Source organism: Amblyomma maculatum, chromosome 1 (genome assembly GCF_055883805.1).
Source record: "Amblyomma maculatum isolate TAMU_Amacu chromosome 1, ASM5588380v1, whole genome shotgun sequence".
In the NCBI taxonomy this organism is placed as follows: Eukaryota; Metazoa; Arthropoda; class Arachnida; order Ixodida; family Ixodidae; genus Amblyomma; species Amblyomma maculatum.
This window is the reverse complement of record NC_139344.1, coordinates 384248792-384268305: the sequence shown is the minus strand read 5'-3', so window position 1 is coordinate 384268305 and position 19514 is coordinate 384248792. Positions and strand designations below refer to the sequence as shown.

The 19514-nt window shown below is 45.5% G+C and overlaps 1 protein-coding gene across 2 annotated transcripts in view; it reads left to right on the top strand.

Annotated features, from left to right (window-relative positions):
- Positions 1-19424, top strand: part of LOC146208422 (pleckstrin homology domain-containing family G member 7-like) — a 142658-nt gene extending 123234 nt beyond the window's left edge. For both annotated transcript variants that reach the window (XM_084593665.1, XM_084593674.1), the window contains exons 13-19: positions 2484-2658; positions 4515-4630; positions 5202-5295; positions 5376-5464; positions 6095-6239; positions 12140-12237; positions 13766-19424. In XM_084593665.1, the coding sequence (XP_084449791.1) occupies positions 2484-2658; positions 4515-4630; positions 5202-5295; positions 5376-5464; positions 6095-6239; positions 12140-12237; positions 13766-13879 (831 nt within the window). In that variant the 3' untranslated portion in view covers positions 13880-19424. The remainder of the gene's footprint in view (positions 1-2483; positions 2659-4514; positions 4631-5201; positions 5296-5375; positions 5465-6094; positions 6240-12139; positions 12238-13765) is intronic.
- The last annotated feature ends 90 nt before the right edge of the window (positions 19425-19514 follow it).

Below are 19514 nucleotides of genomic sequence, written 5' to 3'. Positions count from 1 at the left end.
GCTGTGCGTGGAACTTTGCCTGCTGGTTGAGCTTCGTCCCGTCGTCTTAGTCACATCTAGCCCTGTTGTCCGTGACAATATAGTACTCCTACCAGCTTGTTCACTACAAAGTTTGGCGGCCTAGCGCGCATTAAAGCGGCTTTATACAGCATCATTACAGAATGGAGATTAAAGTTGCTACAGTTCATATAGAAACTTCATGAGAACCTATTGTTGAGGAATGCTTGAGGAACGTCCAATGCTTGTTGGAATTCCTCACGGATGCCGTCCGTGAGTGACGCACCTACGGCTGCGTTGGCGATGGGAGGAGTCGGCACTGCTCTTCCCGAATGACCTCACGGATAATCTCACGGAGATTATTCCCAATTGTAGCTGCGGCGTCGTAGTTGTTTACAGAGAACACTTGAAGAGGCCGGCTGTACTGTCGAGTCCGGGCGGCTAGGGTTCGTTTTATTGAGGATGCTTGTTTTCCCAATTCGACCACTGTTTGGGGTTCGTTTCTCCCGAGGCACGCGAAAAGGTATTCTTTGAAGCGGTTGCCCAAGCGTTCATATCCCGGGGTTCCGCTCAAGTCTCCGGTTCTACCGCGGCAACCATACCAACCCCGCTCATATCTGAGGAGTGCCACCTTAGACGTCTACAAACCGGGTGTTTTCTAAATCCCGCCATTCTAAAACACATGAACCCGACATTCACGGATAGGTGCAAATTCTGCGGGCAGTACGCTGACCTATACCACATGGTGTGAGCCTTCCACCAAAACACAAATATCGAAGTTATAAGACAGCCAACTAAGGAGGGCTAAGAGGTGGCTCTGTCCAGCTCGGAGCAGGAGCCCTGGTCCAGAGAACTCGGGCAGCGGCGGCGGCCAATGACGGTCCGGAATTGGGTCTGCCACACAGCGCCATAACCATCCCCACTTCACTTTCCCAAACCATTTCATTGTCACAATAAATGTTTTCTCCTCCTCCTTCTTGACGCCTCGCATTAAAAAAATCACTTTCTTTTCCTCAGTTATTTCAGGGTTTGCGTGGCGAAATAGCCACTTCATTTCCTGTACGTAAGCGAGGACTGACCCACTAGGGAGCTAGATTCTTGACTGAAGGAGCGTCTGAGCTCTCTCGTTTCTGATAGTACCTGTAAAAACATTCAATAGCTCTGTCTTGAAAGTGTCCCAGTCCTTCAAAAGAGCCTCGCTATTCTCAAACCACATTCGGGCCGATCCCTGCAAAAGCAAAATACACTTGCCTGAGCTTCGTTTCCTCGGCCCAGGCGTTGTACGTTGACACGTGTTCGAACAGCTCGATCCAGTCTTCCGCATCCTCATCCAGTTGTCCTTGGAGGCAGGTAGGCTCACATGACGGGACGAGAACCACAGGTGGTTTCTGTTCGACTGGTGCCATCTTCGGGGTACTTCACGGTGTCGGGATTTAGCACTTTCACCAGATGTCGCGTAATGGCGTCAATGCCGTTGGCAACAAGTGAGGTGGCTTGACTTGCACCCCCAAAAGAACTACACATTCGGCGGCGGCGATAGCAATAATCGTGCTCGGCGATCATCGATCTAAGAATAGCCGTCGCAAGCGCCAACGCGCAGTTTAAAGGCGGCGAAGAAACGTCTAGATAAAGCCGCATACCATGACTAGCATAACCTGGGACATTGCAGAAGCACACGCGAGTAGCCGAAATCTTGTATCTCGACGTATCTGGCGCGACAAAGAAAATGATAGGGCAGCATCTCGCGACAACGAGCATGGACAAACAAAAAATACAGAATCGGTCCGTGCCTTAGAATCACGGTGATAAGGTCTCATGCTGGCTTGTATCGAAAAACAACAAATACAGATTTGAATCGTTCGCGGCAGTATAACGATTGCTTTACAGCTAAATTTTCGCGGGATATAACTAATGTTCAAAGGCACCCTTAGAGCATTACTAAACGATCATCATCACTATCTTATGAACTCCCCCCCCCCCCCCCCCCCTCCATATTCCTCCAATTAACCCTTTTATGTCCCAGCTGCATACGCCTGAGCATCGCAAACTTCGTAATCATTCACCCACCTTATTTTCTGCCGCCCCCTGGTACGCTTGCCCTCTCTTGGAATTCAATTCCTTTAAATACCCATCAGTTATCTTGCCTTTGCATTACATGTTCTGTCGATGCCCATTTCTTTATTTCAACTAGAATTTCAGCAACACGACTTTGTTTCCTGGCTCAGCCTGCGCATTTCTTGTCACAGACTAACACGTATACCAATTCCCGGTCCCTAGCTCTCTGCGTTGTGCTCAATTTAAGTGGAACACTTTTCGTTAGCGTCCACGTTTCTTCCTCGTTCGTGAATACCGGTAAGATACAGCTGTTACTTCAGAGTCACGCAATTACACAGCTTGTCCAGCAGAGTACTGGCGCGCACTGTTAGCTGCTTCAGGCTAAAGTAGACATGCTAGCCGGACCGGCGTGCAATTGTTTCACGATGCAGTGGTGCGCCCGGGACCCTCGCTGCAAGAAGCTCCAGCTGACGGACCTGCTGGTGTCGCCGGTACAGCACATCATGCGAGTGCCGCTCATCCTCAAGGACATCGAGATGCGCACCGAGGACATGGAGGAGCGGGACTGCATCACCGCCATCCTCGAGACAGAGGAGAACTCGCTGCGTAAGCTATATGCACCGCCATCCCGTCTTCACAGACAGTATACTTTGTGAAGGCGGGTTCGCACGTCATGTGACGCCTGCCATTTTCCTGAGAAGCAGGCGTCACATGACGTCCCGCTTCCAGCTCAGTAGGAGGTTCGCGCCTGAGAATGGTTGCGCAAGCAGGTGCCGACAAGCGGATTTGGCATGCTTACGGCCGTTCGCCTTTCCATAATTACTAACATTGCAGGTTAGATGCACACCCCATAAAACGAAACGAGTACTTTATTACCTATAAGGCCTGGTGAGCGGACCAATGATTAGTCGTATAAACCCATCTTAAGACCTTGGCGGTAAACGACAGAAAAGCGGAAGAAAAGAGTCGAACGACAAATTTCTGATTGTTTAACTAGCAGTTCAAGGGGTGAGAGAGAGGGGGGGGGGGGGGGGGGGGTTGACGAGGCGCGGTTAGAAGTACGCAGCCTGTCGTTTCATTGCGGAGCACTCAGCTCGGACGATAATGATCGCGGAACTCCGCACTGCATTCATCCCATTTAGTTTACTGTCTGACGAGCACTGCGTTTCTCAGGTACTTTATGAATAATAATTGTATCTAACACGGATAGTTCAGTCAACTGTATGAATTTTCGAATAGCGTGAGATAGGGTAGTGACCGGCTGTTCAATATACACCTCGGAGGACCAAGAGGGTGAGGGTAGGTTCTCCTCATATAACGTATGTCCGCAATGCATATCAGCTTGATAGTACCAGAGTCCTTTGAAGGACTCTGATAGTACTAAAGCCACCACACAAACACCGCCTAAAACATCTATTACTCAACTAAGTGGCGGAAACTTTCAGGCTAACGAAAAGACTTCAGATCGAAAGGGACATTGAGGATAATTACTTTCGATTTTTCTTAGTGAAAATACATCTGCTCACGACCTACGCCATAAAACCGGGTGAGAGCTATTAACAGCTAATGCTGCAAATTGACTAGGCTGAATGCCACTTTTTGTACCGGGCAAAAGCCCTCAGTTGTTCGCGCGTTTGAATATGCACCAAATAAAATAACAAAATATTCTTTACAGAACAGTAATTGAGACACTTTGTAGAACTTGCGTGCGAGCTAGTTGGTTACACAATTTTTATCTGGCGCTGCATTGTCCATCACATACACAAGAGATCACGACAAGACGTCCACACCGTCGATGCGCACACTACCAGCTCGCTATTTATTTCTGGTGTGAAGAAGAAAACATTCCACGACAAAGAAAACGAAGGGTACAATAAGCAGAGGAAGAAACCTTAGAGAAAAATATCTGAGAAAATATATAGAAAGTAAAAATATATCTATATAAAAATATATACAAGATAGGCGCATGTTTCGATTGTGTAATTGTAGCTTTCGTTTTATTGTTCCTTCAATAGGTTTTCTCCGAATTTTTTCTCGAAGTTTTCTTTCTCTTCTTAATATACCCTTCCGTTTCTTTCCCATGGAATGTTTTCTTCTTCAAACCAGAAGTAAATAACTAGTTTGTAGTGTGCGCATCAGAGCTGTGGACGTCTTGTTATGATCTCTTGTGTATGTGATGGACAATGCAGCGCCACAAGTCATCAGATTTGAGACGAGTCACACGGGTTTGCTTGCATCTTATATTCCGAACCTTTTCACTTGGAAACGAAACCTTGTCGTCCGTTGCCGTCTATCATCATCCCCTTTGTACTGTAACGCGTCGTTTCTACTCAATGAGCAGTTGTATGCTGACTGCAGCAGCAGCAATCCATCGCTTTAAAGAAGCGCCCGTCTGGCGCCTCGTAGTTGTGAACACTGCAGTATCTGCAGATGTATAACATTGTTTTCACCTCTGATTTCAGGTGAGCTGGACGACAAAATGAAGTGGCTCAAGAACTTCGAACGTCTGCTGGAGATTCAAAGAAATATCGTGTGGCCACCGGTGACTGAGCTAGACTCGAAGGTCTACATTCCTGAGGTAATTTCCTTATTGCTGGTGTAATTACCAAGAATCCAAGCTCAACACTAGCAGGTTCATTTAATTTAATTGAACAATCAACAATCGGTCGGTCGGTCGGTCGGTCGGTCGGTCGGTCGGTCGGTGAGTGAGTGAGTGAGTGAGTGAGTGAGTGAGTGAGTGAGTGAGTGAGTGAGTGAGTGAGTGAGTGAGTGAGTGAGTGAGTGAGTGAGTGAGTGAGTGAGTGAGTGAGTGAGTTAGTGAGTGAGTGAGTGAGTGAGTGAGTGAGTGAGTGAGTGAGTGAGTGAGTGAGTGAGTGAGTGAGTGAGTGAAATATTCCTTTAATGAAAGCTAATGCATGCGATGCGTCCGTTGAATTGGTGTCTGTTCTTGGCGCGCGGGTATTCTGATTTTCTGATTTATCCCGAGCTCACGAATTAGTAAATGGACCATTCAGTACAAACATTAATGCGACTCGCATACAGGCCAGATAGATATGCAGTGATTTATCCCAACAAAGTCAACTGTCTCGGCTGCTTCACCGTGTTCCAAATCACTACATTAAACATTCTCTTTTTTTTTTTTTTTTCAGTTTCTGAAAGTACCGCTCTCAAAGCAGCCGTGCGAGAGGTTGATTGTCAGCCCTCGGCGACAAATCATCCTTGAAGGCCCGCTGCAGATGCTCGGTGAGTGTGCGTAGGGTATCGAATTCGCCGACAGCAGTGTGAAATGCCAGTCATTCACAAATCATTTTGTGCTATTGCAGATACGTCGAAAAGCGGTTTTGAAGTATACGTGGTACTTTTCGATGACATGATCCTCATCACAAGAAAAAAGAAAGGGCTTAGCAAAAAGGTAAGAAATGAATTTGGACTGCTTGCAATCTTTGATGTCTTTGTACGGTTGTTACCTGTGCAGCTATAGGATACTCACATTTTCGAATTTAATTTTTTCAATTTGTAAATAGCTTTCTTTGGAATTTTTGTAGGAATTACAGATTGCACAAGCTGTTCGACATTGTTTACGCTAAAGGCCTTGCAGAAGATTGCAGTGCATTTGCGAAGCAGTATTAAAATACCAGCAAAAAAAAAAAAAAAAAAGAAGAAACGTCCAATTTACTCGTTAATGACACCTAAACTTGGTGGCTGACGAAAAATGTTGGAATTACATTAAATACAGTGCAGCGTACTAGAAACACGAAAACTATAATGATGACGTTAAGTGTCGAAAAAAAGAAGAGCAGGTCGGCGATCTAATTCAGGGTAGTGGCAATTCAGACAAAAAATAAAGAAAATGAGATGGAACCGAGAGGGTAAATGAGGTGAATAAATACGACGGTCATGGCTGACAAGAGCCAATGACGTCGTAGACCAATGATAAAGTATTTAGTTCCGTAATGTGCACGACCTGACAGCTTATGACGAAACAAAACAAAACATGGGGACCCTCAACGATTAAAATATGCCTATTTTCTTCGTGTTGCAGAAATCTTCCCTGAATCTGGATACGAAGCCAAGCCAGGACAAAAAGAACAACACGATACAGGACGGCGTCAAGTACATAGTGTACAAGCAACCGCTGTCCCTCGACCGCATCTGCATTCACGACGTCAGCGCGCAAGAGGGTGCAGGTTAGTACAATATTGAGGCAGCGGCGCGATACGAGCAAATCGCACTTAATTTGCTGGTCTAGCTGACAAAGAGACGTGAGTAGAGACAGGTGACATGGATTCGTGAAGTACGTTTTGGAAATAAAAAAGAGAAATGATGAAGTGGTTGCTCAGATGATTGATGCAAGTCTTTGGTCACACGTCCGCGCACTGCAAAAGTAGTACGGTACTCTTTGGGAATACCTTATCAAGAAAGCCACAGAACACGTCGGAAATACCAAGTCATCTACTTGGGCCGTTAGAGCGCACCGCGATTTACATCTGCGCTGCCTGTGCTACTATAGACCAACGCCGATCTGTGACGTAAGAGCGATGAAATGGCGCTTCTGTCGCCAGGCTGGGTCGGTTGGGGGTGAAAACTAGGCTTAGCGCCCATAGGACTACATGGACCCGAAAAATTTCAAAGCAATTTTCTCAATTCACGGGGCGCCTATGATACCGTTATTCGGCACAGAGCAACCATGAACATCCTAGAACAGATAGCGAAAGTATGAGATCTCATTAATGAGGCGAAGTATTTTTAAAATACCGCGAAACGTATGCGGGTGCGAGTTGGGAGGGCGACCCATAGAAACACATGTAAACACACTTACCGCAACATTTTACTCGGTTCAGCAGCGTTGAACCCTTCTCACTTTTTGGTGAACGTCTTGTATCACGCCCCGACATCATGTTGCATAACACACTACATTCCCTTGCTAGTACTGCAAGTCTGACGACTTGCGGGACCGTTCACAGCAAGATAAACTGACCGCGCACAGTTGCAGACGGCAATGCGCCACCGGCGCTGTCGCTAGCAGACGCTGCGGAGCTGGAGGCGGCCGCGGTGGGTATCGCCAGCTTCGCTGTCGTCTGCTGCAATTTGCGACTCTCGTTCGGTCCGTATTCTCGTAAGGCGTTTGACAACTGCCTTTTAAATGTAATTCCGTCTAGGCTGTATCACTTGAGGGTCAGTATAATCAAGCTAAGTTACTCCATGCGGCAGCATATCAGACTGTAAACAAAACTACGTGATTCACTACATGAGCATTTTGGGGGTGTCTGGATTCACAACATAGATTATTCGGGGAGTTTTAAAAGTAGACAGCCTCCGCAATGACGCAGCATACTTTTTCAAAGCGCTGGCCAATGTTTCACGGCGGGCCACCACTTCTGGTGCTCTGCGAAACGAGAAAAATGTTGCGGTAAGTTGCGTTTACTTGTGTTTTTATGGGTCGCCCTCCCAACCCGCACCCCCAAACGTTTCGAGGTGTTTTAAAAATACTTCGCCTCGGTCATGAGATGTCATAATTTCATGATCTGTTCTACGAGGTTCACGGTTACTCTGCACCGAATAAGGACATCATAGGTATCTTGTGAAATTAAAAAACCGTTCAGAAATATTTCGGTTCCATGTATTCCTATTTTTCACCCCCAGTCGGCTGCGACGCCACGAGCGCCCCACGAGCAGCGCATCAGTCTAGATCCACGGAGCGCTTGCCGTTTCCTGCGCATACTCCATATCTACTATTTCGATTCGTACTCCTGCAAAACTTTTCTGCTCTTTGCGCATCGCAGCGTACAAGTTGGCTTCTGCCAGGTAATGAACATGTTACAACGGAAGCAGAACGGCACATCTGTGCCAAGCAAGCACACTTGAAAAAAATTAATCTTATCTCGTTGTAGAGAATAGGGGCATGCATGAAATGTTGGTTTGCTTTATGGGGGTTAACGTCCCAAAACGGCTCAGACTGTGAGAGTGGAGGACTCCGGAAATTTCGACCACCTGGGGTTCTTTAACGTGCACTTACATCGCACAGCACACAGGCGCCTTTTTCTTTTAGCCTCAATCGAAGAGTGACTACCGCGACCGGGATCCCGCATACGTGGGCACAGAGTCGAGCTCCCTAAACACTGCACCACCACGGTGAGAAATGAGTTCTAGAAAATGTGCAGCTGACCGTCTTCACGTGGACGCTGCCATTGGCCTGCCAGCGAGAAGAGGGAAGGGCATGCCTATGTTTTCCTCCTCGCTCGTAGCTCCCTTCGTAAGACGTTAGCTTCCAGCGTGGCGCAAGTACCAAAACTAATTCCTCGGTTCCCTTCCTATGAACCAATTATTATTATTATTCCTCGGAAACGGCAGAAGAGGCGACAGCCGCCCTTGCCATCGTTAACACCGAGGCTACTACTACACTTAGTCACTATATATTCGCCATACGCAATTATTCGAGGGGCTGAGCGCACGTTAAAGATCCCCAGGTGGTCGAAATTACTCCGTAGCCCTCCACTACGGCTCCTCTTTCTCCCTTTCCACTTTCACTCCCACCTTCCTCCCTTCCCTTACGGCGCGGTTGAGGTGTCCACAGAAACCAAGTGAGACAGTTACCGTGCCTTTTCCCTTCCTATAAATCAATCAATATCTATTCGAGGGGCTGAATTTCTCAGGCAGCAATGAGCATTCTGGGTCAAACCAATCACTAATTGATATTGTTCCCAGCTCACTCGGGGAACTCTGGTAACGAAGCGGCGCACATCAAAGCTCGAGGATTCGTCAACCGAGAAGGGAACGCGGTAGTTACGAGAGTTTCTCAAAGGACGGCCTAGCATCATTTCACGTCATTACTAATCATTATAAGCTTGAAAAGAAAATATTCCCCCTTCCAGACAAAGCCTTTGACAAAGGAGCAGGAGACTACCTGGACGAGACTCCAGATTACGAGCCGGAATGTACACTATGCGGTGAAATAGCCACTTATGATCACATATTGTGGAATTGTAAAGAGTAGCCGCCCCCAGAATATTTAATACAAGTTCCCACTCTCGAGCAATAGGAGGCCATGTTGGTCAGCTCAGACCTGGGAGTTCAAATCCGGATCATTGAATGAGCTACTCATACCGCTGTCAGCCGTGGACTGATAGCCACCTAGCACGGATCATAGCATTCTGCTTTTTCTGAGGAAATAATTTAAATAATAATAATAATAATAATAATAATAATAATAATAATAATAATAATAATAATAATAATAATAATAATAATAATAATAATAATAATAATAATAATAATTGGCTCATAGAAAGGCGCAGCATCTGTCACACGCTTCTGTGGGCACCTGAACCGCATCGTAGAGAAAGGGAGGAAAGTGGGAGTGAAAGTGGAAAGGAAAAAAGAGGAGTCGTAGAGGATAATGTTTTGCAATCCAATCCAGCATAGCACGCAAGTATTCATCCGCTAGTTCGGCGTGCTGAGCGGCAGTGCTGACTAGGGAGTGGCGCACACCCTCTCTCAATTCCACCTCCCCGTCGGCATGCGTGCGGGCCTGCGGTGGCTCATTGCTTTTGGGCGCTGTCGAGCCCTGTGGGGCGTGGTTCAAATCCCAGGGCGAATCCCGAAATGCAATGCAGCCGATCAATGTGCAATATCAGCGTGCATAATTGATTTTCAGGTGGCCGAAATTTATTCGGGCCTTCCTATCCGACTCCTTCCTTCCTCCGTAAAAAAAAAATATATAAAAAATAAAAAAAAATAAAAATAAAATTCGTTTATAGGAAGGGAAACTCGCATTATCGGTCGCAAATTTTTTCATGGGTACCTGAACCGGGCCGTATGGGAAGGATGTAGTGAAAGCGGAAAGAGGTCCATGGTGGATGGCTAGAGTAATTTCGACAACCGTCTATCTTTAACGCGCACTGCCATCGCACAGCACACTGACGCGCCTCTGTTTCGCCTCCAACAAAACGCAGCCGCCGGCGGTCGGGTTCGAACCGCGTGACAGATGCACCTTTCCCATCCAGCGAACCAATTATTAAGACGAAAGCCTTTCTACGCTCATAGTGAAAATCTCGCGTCGACGAGATTTGTCGGCGAGATTCCGCGGGTGACAGATACTGCGATCACCCAGCCGCGGTGGCGCAGTGGTTAAGATGTCCGACTATAGTGTACCGTAGTACCAGAGATAGAGAGATTTAGCTTACCGTGATCCGCGATCCGCCACCGCGACCCTCTACCGCGCGTGGGCGGAGTGCACAAGCTGATTGGTCCCCACGCGGCAGGTCTATGTGCCGACATCAAGTATGTGGCGTCATCTATCGGCGTCAAGGGAATCTGGGCATGCGCAGTGGAACGCGCTGTGGCGGATCACCGTAGCGGATCGCGGATCACGGTAAGCTAAATCTCTCTATTGACCCGTGCACCGCCGGCGGCTGCGTTTCGATAGGGCGAAACGAAGAGGCGTCCGTGTGCTGTGTGATGTCAGTATACGTTAAAGATACCCAGGCTGCCAAATTACTCCGAAGCTATATGAATGGGTCTCTTTCCACCCTTGGGACCCGGCGAGGTGGTTGACCGCCAGCGCGTGGTGGCGATGGAACCCGTCGTTGTCTTCGATGGCTGCCACTCGCCAGACCCGCTTGTTCCTGTCTTCCAGACGAGTAAGCCTCGACTGGGATGCAAGTCCTAACATATGGCTCCACTTTCTCTTTTTTCATTATCACCTTCCTCCCTTCGCCCCGCCGGGGTGGCGCAGTGGTTACAGCGCTTGACTACTGTTCCCAAGGGTGCGAAATCGAATCCCGGCCTCGGCGACCGCTTTTCGATGGAGGCGAAAAGCAAGGCGCCCGTGTGCTGTGCGATGTCAGTGCACGTTAAAGAACCCCAGGTGGTCGAAATTTCCGGAGTCCTCCTCTACGGTGTCTCTCATAGCCTGAGTCGCTTTAGGGCGTTAAACCCCATAAACCAAAACCAAACCTTCCTCCCTTCCCTTACGGCGCGGTTCAGGTGACCACAGAAGAAAGTGTGACACATATTGCGCCTTTCCTTTCATGTAACCCAAATACAGATATTTAAGGAGCCCGTGTGCTGTGCGATGTCAGAGCATGTTAAAGAACTCCATGTGTTCGAAAGTTCTGGAGCCATCCACTACGCGCCTCTCATAGCCTGAGTCGCTTTGGTTGTTAAACTCCATAAACCAAGCCAAACCTTCCTACGGCCTCGCAGGGGTGGCTCAGTGGTTAAGATGCCCGGCTACTGAAACAGAGTACCTGGGCTCGAGCCCGACCGCCGCCGTTTCCATGGAGGTGAAACAAAGAACCGTCCGTGTACTGTGCAATGTCAATGCACGTGTCGCCGGCGTTTCGATGGATGCGAAACGGAGAAGCGTCCGTGTGCTGTGCGATGTCAGTGCACATTTAAATATCCCCAGGTAGTCTAAATTACTCCGCAGTTTCCAACTATGGCGCCTCTTTCTCGCTTATCACCTTCACTCCCGCCTTCCTCCCTTCCTTTAGAGCGCGGATCAGGTGTCCACGGAGAAGCGTAATAGACACTGCGTCTTTTCTTTTCTATACGCAAATTACACTTACTTCATCGAAACGCGACTGCCGCGGCCGGCCGAGACTAAACTCGGGCATCGGACGCAGAAGCCGAGCACCTAACATGGCCTAACCATTTAGCTACCGCAGCGGGTACATCGCCAGTTATTAGGGGTACTGCAGTGGCATGCAGTGGTGAAAGGAAAGTGAAGAGAAAGGATGTAGCGACTGAACATATATGGAGTGCTCGAGTTCGCGACGACGTAGAACACAGAACTCCTGCACGCTGCACGCAGCCATAGCACGACGCACGACAGCACCATTCGGCTTCCCAATAGCTTTGTGCGGACAGCATCAAGAATTCGACATAGACAAAATCTGAAAACATATCCATTAGCGAAAGTCGCACTCAAAGAGCAAAGAATCACATTGCGTGTTGCACCCAAGTAAGCATATAGATCGACGTGCGCTTATTGTATCAGAATTCAGGCCATCCACCTCATTACATACTAGCCCATTCGACTCTTTCGTATAAATATTTTGACCAATGATCCTTTGTTTCTTTTCAGCGCACAACTTAAAGAACGTCTTTGTGTTCGTCTGCCTGAACCGTTTCCAGCAGATCATCACAGTGCATACGCTGCAAGCCTCAAATGAAAGCACGAAGGTAGGCCAAGGAAATTATCTCTAACATACGGTTTTCATCACTCCCCCTCAAATTTCTCCTCTTCTAAATCCTCTAAAATCACAAAATATAACTTTCCTGTTCCTGAAGCTATTTCTTCAGAATTTAAATTGATGGGTTCGAATATAGCTATTCCATCCTTCACCTATTTCACAACTAAAATAAATGCTCGGCAAAAAAAAAAAACGGTGAACCTAAAATTCTGCCTTTAAATGGCAACTCTCGGGACTTTTTAACATTTTGAGTTAAGATCACATCACATTCCCGAGTCCCCTGTCTCCGATAAAAAAACATTTTCAAGATACTAAGAATAAGAGCAAATACCAAGAAACAAAAAAAAAAATGTTTCTGCCAACCTATCATGTCAAGGAATACTCCTGGTCTTCAAGAAATACCGATGTATGACGTCACGGACACAGCCAAGAAACCTATTGTTCTCGCGTTTAGCTAAACTAGAGACCGCAAGTGACAGCTGTGGTCGCAATATTTATGAAATGACCAAATGTGAGCTGAAAATTTTGTTATTGTAAGCACGCAGCGAACAATAGTGGCCATACTTAACATGATGAGCACAAGGTTGCCAGTAGAAATCTATGCGACTGAGGCTATGAAAAAGGAAATTTTAAAATTACTTAGGGCTGCAATAAAACAGTTGAAAAATTTGTCACAAATGACCACAAAAATTCAAGTTTCAACAAAAACCAAGGTTACTGGGAAAACAAGAGTGTTGCCTTAAAGCTCTTTTGCAGATCTAAGCTCACGTATACATTTACTTTGCTAGTCGCTTAATTACTATTCCCTTGACCCTTTAATTTGTGCCTCTATTATCTCAGACATACTCATTAAGCATATAATCATAAGGTACCACATTACGTGAAAGACCCCCAGGGGTATATAGAGCTCCGCTTTAACCAGACTTTGCAACCATGCCAGCGTTACTTAGAGTAGTGTGCCTGACTTGCCATCCAAAGGTCCTGAATTCCATCTCCAAGCAGCTATCCGATTTGGAAGAATTGGCCAGCTTGCTTGAGTAATGTGGGCTTGTGACATTGCATAACCCGCCAGCCAATCATTGCCTGGTCATGTTACTTTCCAGAGGTACGTTCAGGATTATCCGCTCAAGCGCCGATGCCAGATTTCCAAGAGAGCGGAGCCTTTAAGCTGTTTTGGTAAAATTATACCGCCCCACAGGTATTCTGGCGTTCTGCTATAGACAGCTCTGTGTTTAATAGAACAAGCACTACTCCAACTTGTTTACATGTTGGCCCTTTAGGCAAGCGCTAGCAACGATCAAGCCTGCAATACTCCAAGAAGGTCGATGTCAGTACAAAACTATGCCTGTCGGCTGGTAAAAACACTAGCATTTATGCATGCTGAGGAGTCCCCGTTGTACCCTTTAAACAAACCCTTTTTGTTTACTTTCTTTTCACGCCTTGCTCCTATAGTTTCGCTTTTGCCGACTATGTATAACATACATTTTCATAATTTTCTGTACTTGGTGGCATTTCAGCTCACCTGGCTGACAAAGCTTCGAGACACCGTGGACAGATGGAAGAGGACACTGCAGAATACGGTATTCCGAAACCAGAGGATACCACCCAACAACAGCGCACCGCCCAAGTAGGCGGCGGACACTGCTGAGACCATGTGTACATAACACAGCCGGCACAAGTTGGCCCGTGCCCTTGACTCTGGCGGGTGCATAAAAGCGTGAACTTTTCCACTCGCAAATGTTGCCCTCGACGCCAGGCCTGCGAGCGGCGCGGGCCACCGCAAAGTGTCTTGAGAATGTTCCTGATGCCGCTTTCCCCCCCATCACTGACGTCACGATGGGCATGGTCGCAACTGTTGCAGCAGCTCGTGTAGCGACACCACCGGCCTTTTCGGCCGAAATGGGAAGCCACTATCTAATGTTTCTTACACAACTGCTCTTGGGACTGTAGCCTAAAGCTAGCATTGCTCTCCGTTTGTGCTCCAACACATCATGTCCCCCCCTCTCCATTTTTTGTCAGACACCCGCGCTAAACACACAGCTCTGCAAGCACTTGATGTCTGTGAGAGTTCGTTTTGAGCACATGTACATATGTGTATGTATGCCTGTATAGTTACACACTCGGAGCATCCGTCAATAGCTATGTGTTCTTGTGAGCTTTGTTTTCTCGCGCTGTTCCCTATGGAGATCGTATCTTCTTTTTCTTTCAAAACAGCAGAGCGAGAAGAGTGAACGTAGACTATTTTTTAGGGCGCACTGGCATTGAAACACCTACTATCATCAAACAGAGCTTGTATCCGCCAGAACAAGCCGTGGCAGCATTTACAAATGAAAGAAAAGATCAGATAAAAGCTTGGAATGTGCACTGCTTTGACAAAATGGAAGAGTTAGCCTTCAGAAAAGTGATTCACGTACAAGCACTGAGATGAAGTTCCATTCAGCATGAGAAAGCTGTCGTAAAGGAAATTAAAGAACACTGGAATTACAAAATACAGCTAGGTGTCACGATTTATTTTTCGCCACGTTAAAATCATGTAGCATAGGAATCCAGAGGGATAAAAGCTCTTGCATGGCGCAATTCAGTAAAACTACTTGCATGATGCCAGAGGATGAAAACCAGCCAACCATAGACCGTTTTTATAAGCTGACTAGGGAGTAACTCCTGGCTAGCTGGTACATGCTGTGGTTCAACATAAAGATGGTCAGAGCTGCATTTTACCAATGAGGAACTGACTGAAAGTTGAGACATAAAAGCTGCGGGATCGTAGTCTTGTCACCAAGTTTGTCAATCCCCAATAAGCCAATAAAATAGAATGGCTCTACAGACGTTACAGTGCACATAGAAACCCATGCCAGAATGGAAGAACTTCAGCCTCAGCTTGCACTTGCCTCGTACCTAGCTTTTGTGCCCTTACTCATTCTTTTTTTCATCCACATGACGTATGCTTCACTGTCACATACATTAAGAGCATGGTTCAACACAAACACAATACCATGCACTCGCTTGCAATGAAACACATTAACCAGTAAATGTGCCGAGATATTACAGAGATAATATTACAATATTAGAGATAAAAAAGATTGTTTGCCAGCATGTGTTTTCACTGCGTGGCCCAGAGTAGGATCTGGTCACCAACTGCCACGTTTGCATAGAGTCGCTACAGGGCCTTGCATTTTAAACAATTGTGATTTAATAACTGATCAGAAATTACATTGGCAATCTTTCAAAGTACATTTTGGAAATCACTTGAAGTTACTTTAGAAAGAACCACTCTTTTTGTCATCATACAAAGTGTCACTAAAGTTGCCGTAGAGAAAAATTTTCGTCACACCAAATGGCACTGAAACTTGCACCTTGTCCTCTTTCTCATCTCAAATCCACGTCGCTGCATTACAGTGACACAGTGTTGGCTACAGTGTCTCTAGCTTGAATGGAATCGGATATTTCCAAGGCCAGCAACAATTGCTTTCTGCTGGTACCGCCATGTCGTCCTCTCCAAGAAAGTGGTGAAAAGTGATGTAATGCCTCATTCAAAAAGGGAGGTTTCATAGCGTCGTAAATAAGAAGCAAGTTGTGCGATTGTTATTTTTTAAATTTTCCATACAGTTACAATCATGTATAGTTCAGTGCCACCCCAAAAAAAAATTTTATTCCTGTAATGCACATTGCAAGAAAGCCAATGGGAAGGAAACCTGTAGAATGCTATGGCAAATCGGCATGTCTTATTTACTTTTTCAGTTCAGATGAGAGGATGCCCTTTTAGCTGGTTGGTGCTCCACTAGACCGCGCATTTCTGTATTGAACTTAAAGCAAGGATGTTCACCAGCACATCTCAAGCAAGAGAACAGGCTGCTGAAGTTAAGTTGGACGAAATTCCCACGAAAAAGGTGCATTGCCACTGAATTGCCCTTTTCTAGATCCTTGCCATTTCACTACAACCAACAGTTTGAATGTGCCGTATATACATCTCAGAGCAACTGTGGCCAGAACGCAACCCTTGTAAGCTTTTAAGTCAGCCTTGTACACATGTAACAATACAGAAACAATTACTAGTTATGTCAATTTTGTTTTCTTTCATTATCTTACCCAATGCATAAAGTTATCACGTAAACGGTTTCGAGGGCCTGCTTAGTGTATTGTGAAAATTCGACAGGAGTATGAATGAAAAGTCGTAGAGGTGCAGCCATTATGAGAGCTTTTCAAACTTTAGTACTGACAGCCTAAGTGCATGGGTTTGTTTTACTGCATTCCTGACAGACAAGGAATCGACGTGCATAATGGAACAAACAAGCTAGTTACATGACTGTGTTCCTGAAAGGCTGAACTGGATAAAATAAATGTACAGTGGATAAAGTACTGTACAACATTATCGCTTTCTGCTAAATCCGACTGGCCAGGTCGGGCAGCGGGAGAAACGTTCGGGCATAAGTGCTGCCAGGTTGTTATGACAGGCATACAAGTCTACTATTCAGCCAGACTTATGTGTCCTAGAGAAATCTGCACACGCTCAGTGCTTGTACTTGTTGCAGCCAAAGAAACGTTTCACAACCAGAAAACAGAACACTAGTGTGTGCCGAAACGCCAGTCCTGGGTTTTCCTTCTAGCCATCTGTTATGTATTTGTGTGCGAGTGGTTTGTGATGACAAAGCCAGCTCCCGAGTACAGATGTCTCCGGTAGAGGTTTGTAGGACACAACGGCAGTTTGTAACTTTCGATTTTCTTTTTTTTTTGCCTCCACGGGGCAAAAAAAAACTATGACACCTGGCTTAGTACACAAAATAACCCGCTGAGAAATGTGATACGACGGTTTCCCGTCGAGGGAGATGTCCTGCTGGTTATTTACCGCACGAGTTAAAATCAAATATACTTAGCAGCACAAGAGTAGTAGAACTGCATGTGTATATAAAGGTGTAGCTGTAGACTTAAGTGTACATATACGTATGTGGAGAGTGTGACATAAATGCAGTTAAAAAGTGCCACCCATTTTTTTTTTTTTTTTTTTTTTTTTACCAACCACCCATATTACACGAATAATAATGCAAAACTTTATTGAAAATTCTGGAATATTTATGCACCTGTATTCTGGAAAAAAAATCGACCATTTGCTTTGCTTGTTTTTTAAGCGATGCTTGTCTTTCTTGCCTCCGATATTGTGGCCATCCAAGTTCTCTTGAAGGCTCTGCTTCTCGAATGTGTAATGCAACCAAACCTAAGACCACTTGTGAAGCAAATAAACTTAACTGGAGAAAAAGTTTAACTATTTCCTTTTCAGCTAATAGAACTGATTGTTCCCTAAGGTACACTGCGCAGGCATGAAATGAACCAGTTTGAAATCATCAATTTTCTTGTTAAAAATGGGATAAAAGATAATTTTATGCACCATGCATTTGCTTTTAAGAAAAAGCTGTAACTATAGAGTATTCACCGTGTTTCGTGCTTTTTTTTCCCCCCACAAATTATGCCTTAAATGAGGCTATTTGTAATTCATGCATACTGAATACTACTGACTATGCTGGTCAGCATGCGGTTAAAAAGCAACTTACTCTAAACAGTATTACAAGAGTGTTGGCAACTTGGTGTCACTGCCCAAAAAAGTTTTACGGGCAAGTATACGAGAGACTGAACTCTGCACAGCTTGGTCATGCTACTTCAGCAAACATGACCACATAGAATACTCTGGCTAGCATGAGCAAGATGACATGAAAAGTGTATCATATGCAGCACAGTAGACCTCGGGACTACTAATTGAGCTGGGGGAGCTTTTCTCTAATTTTGGTGTTTAAAACTCAAAAGACCTTGGAATGAGGGCAAAAGGGCTAAACGCCTTGAACCGCTTACTCTAGAACATAACGTTTGCCAATATTTCTCACAGTGTATGTGTACTATTGGTCACACAAAGAAAAGATCGCTGCCCAGTTTTTAAATAGTGTTTCTTCATCTTGTGGTCAACTAGCGCTACATGTGGCTGTATCATTAATTTCAAATTCCATCACAATATGTAAGTAACATGCCGAGCCTCCAAGACAACAGGAGTGGACTGAGTGCTTTGTCTTGAACTCAACCACTGAGGAACCCTAGCAGTTTCATTTCAAGGCTCCATTCTACTGAATGTTTATTTGGCCGTCCTGATTATCTGTTTTTGTTGTTTCAACAAGCCAATAGGTAACGAAGACAACCCATCTGGGTTGCCTTAGTGTAAATATCATACGTAAAAAAAAAAACGCATGCCAACCTCTCCTTAAAATGTAAATAGGCATTTACAGCGACATAGGCAGTGTTGAGCTTCCTAAACTTGTGAGGAAATGCCTGCACTGAGTGTTTTGTAACAGTTATTCCTATGTCGTCAAGTCCCCCGGCACTCCCTCAAGTCACACAGCTCTCATCCAAGCCTGTCCTCCTTTGCCACTGATAATGCATGGCGATCAATCATTGTTCTTTCACAAATAACTTAACCGCCATCACCAGTTTTGCAAATGCAGCTGAGACACGATGTAGTCTATCACGCCGAGCACTGTCTTCGGTTATATAGCCGTAACTGGTTTTTAAAAGGACAGTCACACATCCGCACAGAATGCAAGCTGTAAAGGGAAGTTCATAATATAGTATACGCCTAATACTAACCGGTAGCCATGGGCCTGGACATTCTAAATGCAAAGAGACTAGATTATTTTTGATAGGAATGGAAATTCCTCGACAGGAATACTGTTGCTGTTAGTGGATATAACATGTTTAGAGTCTTGATACAGTTCTAAAAAATGTTTTGATTCCATAACGACGCTGGAGCCCGGTAATAAAAGCTTTTCACTGAATATAGCTGCAATTATGTACGCACTGTCCAGTTTCTCGAGGTTTTTCTGTGAAGACTCCTTAGAAAGTGCCTGGTAAATAAGCCGGAATGCCAGATTCACAAGGAGATACCAACAGCAAAACAATGAGAAATGTTTTACCCGGTCAACTCTTGTAACAGTGTACCATAAGAATGCCTTTTTCACACTTCCCACAACTTTTGGCATAACATTAGGTTCAGAGGATTTCACCCTTACAAGTTACATGTTTAGAAGAGGCAGTAAAAAAAACACTTCACATTACTACATCGCACCATTACACATGTGCCAATGCAAGTTTCATACTCCTAGACAGTGTTCATGTGATGAAAAAAAAAAAAGCTGTACAACAGTGTGAGCCCCTCCGACTGCTAATGTGCATGAATACAATGAGCTTAAAAATGCCTTTGCACGACAGCTGGAATGAAATGAAATTCCCCCT